Consider the following 12,625-nt stretch of genomic DNA (forward strand, 5'->3'; position numbering starts at 1 on the left):
GAAATCCATCCAAGATAAAAATGTATCAAATTCACTCTACAAATTGTAGCTAGACAAACATATAGAGGCAATTCTCAAGCTGTAAGGTATGGTTTAGGTCTCCTGTGTTAATGTCAATCTCTTAATAACAGCATAAAAACACGTACAGAGTATTTTTTCTAAGTGGGAACCCTTACATTGACCTATAGGGCAGCCGTGTGTCAAGCACTTTACAGAAAAGCATCAAGGCAGTTCTGATCCACTAACTTAACAACCCAGATGTTTCTCCCTGCTGATTTCACTTAAGCTGCCACCACTGAAAACAGACTACTACACAGCAGAGGAAGGAACTCAGCCTTTCAGGCAAATAAAGGCTGTTTTCAGTTTAAAACAGAAGCCTACAATATTACTGGGCCTAATCAAAGATTTTTTTCACTGCTTTTTACAGTCATTTTCTTTGTATTTCTGGCACCATCTTTGTTAGGAAGATCTATTGTCTGCTTTTTAAAATGTATCTGTTTGCAAAGGCCATCAGATGAAGGGATCTCCTTAAATCACTCTGTATGGGGAGAGTGTGAACACGTGCATCACAGTTAGAGCCTTAATTTCTCCCATGCTGGAAAACCACTTAGAAACATCAGTAATGAGGGAAAATCTTTTGAGACAGTTATATTCAAGACATGCTGTTTTACAAGGTGCTCACAAGGTTACTCACAATTATTCAAAAAATTAGATTTTTTTTTTGAGTATCTGATAAATTAAGAGTAACAGATATACTTGTTGATTGATAACCTATCACAAAATAAAGGTTTCAGACAAGAATCATTTGAACACCAAACACCGCTATTATAGTTATCACTGTCTTTTCTTTTAAAAAAAGCTCAATTTACTAGGTTACAAATACAAGCAACTGTTGCATCATCTACAGTACTGGAATTGCTGTTGAATATCAGGGAAGGGTAATAGGATAGATAAAGGTTCTCTGAAAGAGAAAGCACCAGAACTAGCAGAAAGGTGGGGTTGGTCAGCCCTTCATTTGAATGTAAATGTAATTATGAGGCAGGCAGTTAGGCTGACGTCAGACAAGATCTTGGTAAACCATTACCACCAGCACCTGGTAACACAGTTGATAATAAAAGAGGATGAAGTAGAAGATTCCAAGCAGAGTGGCATTATTAGAGAAAACCAAACACAATTATTTTTAAGCGGTGAAAGAAAATACCGAAGAACAAGATGTTGTGACAACGTATTTACAATCTGTGACAATCATGTATGTGAGCTCTCTCTTGGATAACGAGAACAGCATGTATCCAGGATCTGCAAGGGGGAACAACAACCTGCCAGTGCAAAACTTTGTGTCTACTCCACCCTATTCAGATTACATGGGATATCATCCTGTGCCAACTCTGGACACCCATGGACAGCCTGCAGGAACCTGGGGATCGCCCTATGGCCCACAGAGGGAGGACTGGAACGCTTACGGCCCAGGACCTTCCAGCACGGTTGCTGCTGCACAGATCAATGGCTCGTCTCCTGGACAGGTCTCCTACAGTTCTGCTGATTACAGCTCCCTCCATCCTGCTGGATCTGGGGGGTTACCTCCTGTAGATACAATTAATACACAGCAAATCTCTCCCAACAGCCAAAGGCACAGCTCTTATGAATGGATGAGGAAAACGGTGCAAGCTAACACTACTGGTAAGTGTATATTCAACTTTCAACCTGAGAAAGCATCTTCTGCTATCACCAATCTTATAAATAATTAACTTTACTTGAAGCACATAGGTTGGTGGGTCATTTATGACATTTATTTTACCTACTGCTGTTTAATGCAGTTTTAACTAAATTTGCACTAGTTTCACTTTCGTCCCATAAAGGCTTTATAAGGTTACTATAAGGGAATGGCTGTTGTGTTTAGATACGACTACATGTCACTCAAGTCCAGGAATCTTTGTTGTAAAGCATTTTGGATGAAAAACCTGATACTCTTGACAATGTTATGGAACAAGGAATGCAGCAACATTTAACAGCTACAAGCAAAAATACTAACATACTTTTTTTGTGCCTTAAGGTAAATATTAATATAAAATCAGGTTGATCTTTTGAAATCTTTACAGATTTTTCAATACTTTTAAAGAAAATTATGTGCTCTGATCCAACTGTAGTGATTATGCAATTTTCTGTTGCTGTTCCTGTGTCTTATTTTTCTGCCTAGATTAGGTGAGAAGAAATATTCCTAGAGTCATAAACTGACTCAAATGATCAGCATAGACTATTTTGTTTGCAGACCACATATCTCATCAGTCCTTTTCATTTAGTTTCAAATCAGTTTTACAAATTTTTCTCACGTACCAGAATTTTGCAGCTTGCCACAATTGTACAATTAAAAATCACTTTCTTGCAAGTGTCACTCGTTGATACGCCTGGTTTTCTTGCCAGCGGCATGCCAAATGAACCTTTAGGTGTATATTCCCAAGGTGTAAATTGGGTGTAGCAAGGTTTGCTAAATCTATTGTTAAGGTTAAAAGTAGTAAGTGTGTGTTAGAAAGCATCAAAGAAAATGCTCTAAAGAAAAGCAATTACAATTGGAGCAATCTTAGAAGACACAGAAAATCAGCACTGCTTCTTGAGACACAATCCTCCTTCAAATGGTTACTACTCAAGAGCAAAATTAGTCTGCTAATTGTTTCTTAGTTATAAAGCAGATAGATACACACTGTTTTCCCACTGTTACTAAATAGAAAATGCCTAGGGAACATTAAGATATCGCAATGCCATCCTTCCACTTGGAGCCTCTACAAACGTCTTCAAAGCCAGGCAGATCTATAGTCTGTTTTTTCCCCCTTATGTATACTCATGTAAATCAGCAGTAACTTCATTAACATCACTGGAGATTTCCAGGTGTAGAAGTGATGCAAGGCTTGAGTGTAGACCAAATTCAACTGAGACTACTGAATGTCAGTGAGGCAACCCTGTCTCTGTCATGTTGTCACTGAATTTTAAATGTGTTACCTTTCTTAAAGAATAAAACAGACTTAAAAATCTAAATTCTAGTTTTACACTTATTGCACAGACATGGAAGATCCTGAAAGGTTTCTCACGTGCTTCCTCAACTTCATAAAATATATATGCAATTCAGAAAAGCAGTTATGTGCTTAAATTCATCTCTAGTCTGAAAAGTACTTACACAGAATTCACAAACATGCTGAAATACTTTATGAACAATACTGGACAGGTGAAACAGGGCCTGTCAACAGATACATGTCCTGAGGCTGTGCATTCCTAGAGCCCAATCCTTTGAAGTGTTAAAAACAGCTCAGGACTTCACAGAATTGGCTCAAGACACCAATCCAGCTTAAAAAAAGGGTTTGGGAGAGTAAAACAGCAATGTGGTATTTTGCAAAACAAGAAAAGTACCGAATAAATTTGGCTTTTCATTGGTGTTTTAAAAATAATGTTAACTGTAAAACGAGGAAAATTTTAATACTGACACATAAAAAGTTGTGAAAAATTAAAGGAAATTCAAACAAATAATGACAAGGATAAAATTATGCATGTAACAGCTACATATTAATTTAGCTATGCTTCCTCTAGAAGATAATGTAAGAAAACTTACTTGATGCCATTATAACCACTCTTTGAATCAGACTTGCTCTCTGTTTTTCCTTACTGCCATAATATTATTCATGCTATCAAAGTAGCTACGGGCTCCTTCCCTTCAATATTATCGCTGCTTAATACAGTTTATTGCTCTAAAATTTCAGAATTACAGCCCTAAACTTTACAAATATATTTATATAAGAAAATATGTGTATGTCCTTAACTTCACTAGTGGCATGTACTCACATCGATGTATGTGAGCAGCATGGAATAACAGAAATCAAAACATCTAATTCAATGAGGGAGCCTACTGAAATACTGTCTGAAAGAAAATGGGAATTATTTGGGGGAGAAGATGTTAATGGGAATTTTTTCCCCCTCTATTTAGATTCTATTAAATATACTGCATTCTGATTCAATATTCGTATTTAGCATTTTATAGAAAAAATTAAATTGCAGGAAAAGTGAAATAAAAATTTACCTGACCAAGTCAATTCTCAGGATGACAGAACATCATGAAGACAGAAGAACTATGTCCTTTCATAAAATTTGATTTGAAATTATATATCCTCTTACTAAAAGATCATAACTATATATTCAGAACCAAACCTTTTTTTATTTCAAATATACAGACATTGCAAACATATGAGGTAATATGACATTTTAAAAAAGAAACACTGAAAGTGGGCTTGGTAAAGATATCTTCCCAGACAGGCTGAGAAAAAGAACATGAGATAAAGAACATCTATCGAATTCCTTACAGTCTGATCTGTTTTTTACTAAAAATCAATGACAAAATGCCCTATCAACTTCAATTATGTAAGAGCAGAACTTCAGACCAATTAATTTCTAAAACCTGTGTAATCAAGTCTAAAATGTGTATTTTCTAAGAACAAGTGAGCCTTCAAAGCACGAAACTTACTGAAAAGAAGGTATCTAAACAAGGGCCTAGAAAACAGCTTTTGTATCTTTTAAAACTTCATCTGAAACATCTGGGAGTGACCCTTTTCAGAAGGAGAATGTACTTTAAGGGGACGAAACAAAAGGACAACATTATTTTTATATTTTGCAAGATCAGCCTCAGATGTTTGGTTTTTTTAAACTATAGTCAACACATTTTATGTATTTAAACAACCAGTGATGTACAGGTAAATCAGATTATATGACAGCAGAAACACAGGCAGAAAGCAAAATAGAAAAGCAGGAAAAAAAGGCTAGGCCTCTGCTCTAATGCTAATTTATTTTTCTTTGTAAACTACTTGTGACATCTATTTTCTACTGGCCTACATTGTCTGAGGTTTTGAGGCCTATCTGTCATATTGAGGCAACAGACCCTTTTAACACTTCACTTTGCTTTGATATGCAGTCTTGTCTCTTCCTTCTCCCTCTTTTCTTCAGGAGTTATATTGCCGGAAAGGGTGATGATTTTCACAGCAAATAAAGAGGCCTTCTCCTAGCTTTATTGTCTTCAGAAGAAATACTCTGTGAATTTTATGACCAAGGGGAATGGGGAAAACTACTCCTTTTCTCCACCCCCTCAAATCATGGTCATATTTGCTGATTATAGTGAAGCCGGAATAACCCTGTTGAATTTTAACCTATTTTCAAAGATCACCTTCTAAGCCTTCAGTTTACAAGGAACCTGAATATCTATACTATTGTTAACATTATAACTATCACTTAGAGCAAATATTTCAAAGTCAACAATTTGTACCTTGAAAAAAGTAAACTTAGTTTGATGACTGTTTTTGTCCTGCAAATTTAGGCAGGAAAACCTTGTACACTAGAAGTCAAAGTGGCACAGGATTTGGGAAAACATCCTTAAGTATGCATATTTCAAAATGTCTTAAGCTATGTCTACCTCTAGCCGTCAGATAAAAATACTGCAGTCTATTCTCAGTGTTGGTCCAAAATTAAAGAGAACAGATGAAAAAATATTCCTTCATCTATTTCTGTCCTTTTTTCCTCTGCTAAGATGAAAGAGTCTGACATTTGTTTAGGGCTTGTAAATTCCAAACCAATTGGCTTGTGTTTCTGAATGTGAAAGGAGTTCTTGATAAGATCTCCTTGTCGCTCCTTTGTGTGGCGTGTGCTCCATCTTAACACCTCAGTGGATTTTAGGGAACCACTTTAAAGGAGTCTTTGTCCTACAGTTTGTCCCAGAAACCTCACATCAAAAAAAACCTGGGAAGATCAGAAGAAAAAGGAAAACTATCTAGTTGGCTGTTGAAAGTGCAAAGGAGAATAAATACGTGGAAAAGTGATCTCTCTGTATTATTACATGAAGAATTGCTTTAAAAAGCCTATGAAATGAGAGATACCTTCTAAATATCACATAATGCTTCTCTGAACAGTATTTATCCAATATATCTAAGAATATTTCTTTTATACGCTAGAGAGAGGATGATACGGAAATCCTTTTACAAGCATTTTATTGCCTCGTCTTACAAACTGACAAGTGCCTTCAGCTGGAAAGGAAGCTCAGCACACAGAGTACCCCCAGTAATACCTCTACAGGCACACAGCATCTTGGAAGACTAGACCTTTTTGAAAAAATAAATTCAAAAAGGTTGGAAGTTATTTAACTTATTGAACTCATAATCATGTCCTATGGCCACGCAAGAAAGCGAAAGCATTTCTAGTAGGACATTTCTTTGTGTTAGAGAGGTGATCTTTAAAAACTCAAATAAACAATTAGGACACGGTGCAACTAAACAAATTGTGACTGAACTTCAGTCTGGAAATCCTGTGTATTTATGCCTGCATATGCACGGAAGTCACTTCATGAGCACTGAAATGAAACCCCTTTGAGATGAAATATAGTCAGCACCAATTATGTACTGCTGTGAATTATTTAAGATGCTTCAGGGTGTTCTTCACTTAAGAGCTTTACATTTAAATGTATGTTTACAGAGAGGAGGAGGTGAAGAGGGAAAGCCAGTTATGATAACCAATACTCACTTACTCACCCTGCACCTCATGTTCCTTCTCTGTAACACAGAAAGCAATTCATACAAGTACTCTGTAGGTCAATTAATGTCTGTAAAATGTTTGAGATGTTTGAAAGAAAGATGCTATAGAAAATAAAATTCAACATATTAATAATATTTCTTTCTTAAACAGGTAAAACAAGAACAAAAGAAAAGTACCGAGTTGTTTACACAGATCATCAGAGACTAGAATTAGAGAAGGAATTTCACTGCAACAGATACATTACAATAAGGAGAAAGTCAGAACTTGCAGCAAACCTGGGACTATCTGAAAGACAGGTACACAGAGACTGTCTATCATTCATACGCACCCATTCACCAGACACTGTTACTGCCAGGGGACATGAGCAGCATTACGTTCGGTATCCAAAAGTATTGCAAAGGCAACCATGATACAGTTTCCAAGTATATTTGACACACAGAAAATACACTATGCAAATACAAATTAATAAATAGGCTAATTTGACAAAAACCTCCAATTATGGGTCACTGAATTAATTTATAGTAGAAAAAGTACTTACGTGCATAACAGCCTGCTAGACAGCTAGACTTTAAACAGTTCATCTTAACATTATCTCAAGCCATGTTCTCAAGAGTTATGATATTCACCATTTTATTTCTTCTTGCAATCACACAAAATGGTGGCCAGAAAAACTCCAAAGCACTGGATATATTTCAGCTGTAAGCCAGGAAAATGAAAACTCAGCATTCAAGGAGCAAATGAGATATCTATGTATTTTTTTGTTACAAATTTATTGCCACTATTTCCACAGACCACATTCTTCCTCAGTCAGTTGGACTTCAGCACATTTTAAGTAGTTTTTACAATCTTTGATTTTCAAGTCAGGATTTCATTTTACTATTATGTTCACAGGTATTTCAAGTACAGTAGTAGTTCACACCCACTATATACACAATGCTTCAGGCTGTACAATTTGGTGCCAAATTTTTTATGTGTATTATACACATATATGTAGCCAAGACTATCCATTCTGGAAATTTTCAAGTGCCTACTTAGATCCCTTGCTTCTTTGGAAAGCAGCTCTGCATTCGTTCATATCAAGTACATATTTAAGCTCTGTCCTGAATAAAGATAGTCTCTTGAGCAGAGGCACAGGTATCTTAGCTGTGTTCATACAAAGCCTAGGGGAATTCAGGCTAAAGAATTTCCTAAAATCACTGTGTTGAAGAGCACACTTAGAAGGCACAGCTCTGTGGTCTGCACATAAAGTAACTGTTGAATCCAACCCTCTTTATACAACAGATTTGCAATGGTTCTGCTACAGTTAGGAGGATGAGGAAAGATTTGGCAGTACTGAATGAGGCATCTCATACCTTAGCAACCAGATTTATTGCCCTCAGGTAAATTTAAACAAGAGATCTTTCATTTTAGAATTTTACAAACTTTATTCTTTCTGAATATACACATTCAGTTCTTTAAAATATTCTCTTTCAGTAGCCTCCTTTGCTTCTGCATTCAGTCTGTGCAAGAACATGGAACAGAGAGGGACCAATTGATGCTGGAAGTGTAAGGATACATAGATAGGCAATGGGATTTAAGGATCTAGCACTGTATTTTTACAAACATATTGTAGTGCACTGATGTTCAATCCCAGACCCAAATAGTACATAGATTGCAACCCGCACACTGTAAGTTGCCCCAGAAAGTAACTATGAAAAACAAGTCTATCATTCATAGAATCACAGAATGGGGTGGAAGAGATCTTAAAGATCATCTAGTTCCACTCCCCTGCCACTGGCAGGGACACCTTCCACTAGACCAGGTTGCTCAAAGCCCCGTCCAACCTGGCCTTGAACACTGCCAGGGAGGGGGCAGCCACAGCTTCTCTGGGCAACCTGTGCCAGTGTCTCACCACCCTCACAGGAAAGAATTTCTTCCTTATATCTAATCTAAATCTACCCTCTTTCAGTTTAAAACCGTTACCCCTCATTCTATCCCTAACCCCCTGATCCAGAGTCCCTCCCCATCTTTCCTGTAGCCCCTTTAAGCACTGGGAGGCCACTCTAGGGTCTCCCCAGAGCCTTCTCTTCTCCAGGCTGAACAACCCCAACTCTCTCAGCCTGTCCTCACAGGGGAGGTGCTCCAGCCCCTTGATCATCTTCATGGCCTCCTCTGGCCCTGCTCGAGCAGGTCCATGTCCTTCTGATGTTGGGGGCTCCAGAGCTTGGACACAGCACTGCAGGGGGGGTCTCACCAGAGCAGAGTAGAGGGGTGAATCCCCTCCCTCGACCTGCTGGCCACACTTCTCTTGATGCAGCCCAGGACATGGCTGGCTTTCTGGCTGCGAGTGCACATTGCTGGCTCACAGTCAGTTTTCCATCCATCAGTTCCCCCAAGTCCTTCTCCACAGGGCTGCTCTCAATCCACTCCTCTCCCAGCCTGGATTTGTGCTTGGGATTGCCCCGACCCATGTGCAGGACCTTGCCCTTGGCCTTGTTGAACTTCATGAGGTTCACACGGGCCCCCCTCTCCAGCCTGTCCAGGTCCCTCTGGATGACACATCCCTTCCCTCCAGCACGTCAACCAGACCACACAGCTTGGTGTTGTCAGTGAACTTGCTGAGGGTGCCTCGATCCCACTGCCCATGTTGGGGACAAAGATGTTAAACAGCGCCAGTCCCAACACCAACCCCTGAGGAACGGCACTTGGACATCGAGCTGTTGATCGCAACTCTCTTGAGTGCGACCATCCAGCCAATTCTTTATCCATCAAGTGGTCCACCTGTCAAATCCATGTGTCTCCAGTTTAGAGACAAGGATGTCATGCGGGACAGTGTCAAAAGCTTTGCACAAGTCCAGGTAGATGACATCAGTTGCTCTTCCCTTATCCACCAATGCTGCATCCATTGATGGACTAAAGTTTGTTATACAGTAGGATATAGCTGCATTGGAAAATTTTCAGAGAACTGCAATTATGATGAAAGATTCCAAACTTCCACCTTAACGTTATGCAAGCTGGCTGACTTAGAACACAGACTTGCCTGGTGTAACCAACAATGCCACATAAAATCAGCAGTTTCCTTTTACATAGCTGTTGCTCTTAAAGCCATCCAATTTCTGACTGGTAGATTTCCTTCAAGTATAATGTACACAAAATACATAATCTACATTTCTACAGGACTCATGACAGTCAAAGCTAAATCCTTCTTACTGTCATTACCCAGTAAGGTAACAAAAAGTAACTAGAAAATAATAATGAGATTTTTAATACAAAGCAATGGTACAACTTTCTATAACATATTGTATTCCACACACCTTAAAGGATATCACAAAAACTGTAAAGTAAGAACACAAAAAATTAATGATAAGGAAAACGGTGTTTTCTACTCATTCACGCTTTCACATAAGGAAAGAAAATACAGATACTTAAACGAAAAGTAGATTTCAAACTGATAGGAGTCTTTTCATATGCCTGGGAAATTCACTGTCATTAAGTAATGCTGATATATCTATTTATAGACACAACATGGTATATATGTATTTTACAGATACAGTCCAGTAACAAAAAAAATCTAAACTTTAAAAATACATAAGAATATATGTACACACAAAAATCACTCACAATATAAATGAAGAAATAGAACCCTCGGTACTTGGGTTTGAATTAATCTGTAACATAGATGATAAAGAAATCTTCAAAATTATTACATAATTGCATCTTAAAGTATGACACATGCCACTGTCAAAGTTTAGCTGATGAACTAATTGGACCCCAAGTCTACATGAGTAAGTTGATTCCTATGTTCCTAAATAAAACACAGCAAGTTCACTTCACAGCAGGTCTAAGAAAGGAGTCTCATTTTCTATTGATTATGATGCAAAAAATGAATACAAAGTAACTAAAAAATTTTTTACTGCACAAATTCAGTGTTTTGTGGTTTTTTGGGGTTTGGGGTGTTTTTTATGTTTTGTTTTGGGGTTTATGAGTTTTTTGGTTTGGCTTTTTTTGTTTTGTTTTTTAATAATTTTTTTAAACATACCTATATTTTCAATGCTGTTTTTACTGTAAAAACTTAAGCACTGCTTTGAGTTAATCAGCTATCATTTATAACACTACAGGTGAAAATCTGGTTCCAGAATCGCCGAGCTAAAGAAAGAAAAATGATCAAGAAGAAAATATCTCAGTTTGATGGCAGCGGTGGCTCAGCTCAGAGTGACTCTGGTTCACTCAGTCCAAATGAAATACCTAGCTCTCTGTTCCCACCACCACATGGAATAAATGGATTACAGCCTAATGACATTCATCAAGTCATAGTTTCAGAATGAACAGAGGGAAAAAAAAAAGGAAAAAAGAAAAAAAAAGGATGAGTTTTGCCACCATTTGTCCATACTCCCCCCCGCCCTTTAAAACTCCACTTTGCAAAGGACCATTCTCATTTAACTGTCTTCAGAGTGCTGATTTCTAAGTACAGGATCTGGGACTACTATCAAAATATTTTAATTATTGCAGAAATCTCAGGGAACTTGTGCTGCTAAGATTCATCACTCAAAATCTTTGAGTAGGAGGTAATTTGCTTCAGATACTGACACAAAGAATGATACAATTGAAGATTCAAGTAAACATAGTTCTAGTCTGATCATATGTATACACAGAAGACTAAGTGAACTGATTATAAAATAGAGTACTATTGCATAAAATATAAGATGCTGGGTGTATTTGGTTTGTTAAATTTTATATAATTAGAGTAAACCGTAGATGTTAATAAATATTTACACTTAAGTGTACTGAAAAGAATGCTACTTTTTGAAAAGAACAAAAACATTTAAAACACTTTTAAACCCTCAAGAAACATAACAATGTTGCTATACCAACATATAGCATTTAATTAAATAAAAAAATCTTTTTTGCCCTATGAAAATGTATTCAAGCATGCCAATCTCCTAAACAATAGTTACAGATATATAATATCATACCAAACCTGCCAAGATTTGTTCAATTGTAAGAAATGCAGCAATTTGTCATGCACATTAGTAAATGCCAGACAGTTTGGAAGATAAGTATTACTTCAGTCTTCAATAAATGCATATATTTTTGCTCAAAAATATGAGCACAAATGTAATGGAAACAGAACTGTTACTACCAGCAAACCACCAAAAAGCAAATAAAGAATTTAATGTCTCTAAACCTTTTAAGTGCAATAGTAGCAGTCTTTGGCCACTGATTTTATACATGACAATTATTTTGGGCTAAAGGCAAGAAATATCCCAAAGTAGCTGTATTTCGAAGCTGTTATCAAGCAGATTAGCATCCATAAAGTCACAGCAAGCATGTAACAAAAAGTGTTCAATCCATGGGCACTCCTGCAAGAGCACAAATTAAGGATAAACATGCTCACACTGTGATTAGCTTTAAATATTGGTTCATGGCGGCAGGTAAGAAGGTAGCAATGGTATATAGAAGAAAACTGATGAGTCTGGAAAAAGTACAAAGAAAACCCAAAGCACTAAAATAAATCCCCAAACCCTTCTGTACTACTATTCATTGGAATTTCATATTATGAGCTTTCTGATAGCATTATTGGAAAAAAAATATTGGAAAAAAAATAATATTACTGAAAAGGTCATCAGGAACAAAGGTAATAAAAAGGGAAGACAGAAGAATACTAACAGAAAACACCATTATCTGGCATAGGAAAAGCATCACTTATTTCAACAACATCAAACTCTTGGTCTCAGAAACAGCAGATCAAATTCTGCTTTTCTTAATGTCAACGATCATTGATATTGCACTGAACAACACAGAAAGAACTTGTCAAAGCACTGACTATCTGGATTCAATAAATCAGATAAATTTGAAGACGTGCCTCACTTTTCCATTTAAAAATAACTGTTAGAGTAATTCTATTAGGAGTTACAAGAATAACACTCTTCAAAAATAAATACTAAATTACATAATTGTAGACATAAATGTCTCAAGCTAAACTAGGAAGAAAATTTGTAACACAGGATAAGATCTTGCTGATTGTAAGCATTTTGTGGGTGCTTCTCCAATATATTTCTAATAATCTCCTATTCATATAGTTAAATTAAATGGC

At 36.9% G+C, this 12,625-nt stretch overlaps 1 protein-coding gene across 1 annotated transcript; it reads left to right on the forward strand.

Moving 5' to 3' along the window:
* Positions 1–1,247: 1,247 nt before the first annotated feature.
* On the forward strand, positions 1,248–10,926 carry LOC141949249 (homeobox protein CDX-4-like). The gene is made up of 3 exons (XM_074882617.1): positions 1,248–1,677; positions 6,703–6,848; positions 10,650–10,926. The coding sequence occupies exons 1-3, from the start codon at positions 1,248–1,250 to the stop codon at positions 10,854–10,856; spliced, it is 783 nt and encodes a 260-aa protein (XP_074738718.1). The 3' UTR covers positions 10,857–10,926.
* The last annotated feature ends 1,699 nt before the right edge of the window (positions 10,927–12,625 follow it).

This window comes from Strix uralensis, chromosome 13, assembly GCF_047716275.1.
Source record: "Strix uralensis isolate ZFMK-TIS-50842 chromosome 13, bStrUra1, whole genome shotgun sequence".
NCBI classification, from domain to species: domain Eukaryota; kingdom Metazoa; phylum Chordata; class Aves; order Strigiformes; family Strigidae; genus Strix; species Strix uralensis.

Coding starts and splice junctions, on each gene's coding strand:
- LOC141949249 (XM_074882617.1), top strand. CDS start 1,248: ATGTATGTGAGCTCTCTCTTGGATAACGAGAACAGCATGTATCCAGGA. Junction 1,678..6,702: donor GGTGCAAGCTAACACTACTG/GTAAGTGTATAT, acceptor TTTCTTAAACAG/GTAAAACAAGAACAAAAGAA. Junction 6,849..10,649: donor TGGGACTATCTGAAAGACAG/GTACACAGAGAC, acceptor ATAACACTACAG/GTGAAAATCTGGTTCCAGAA.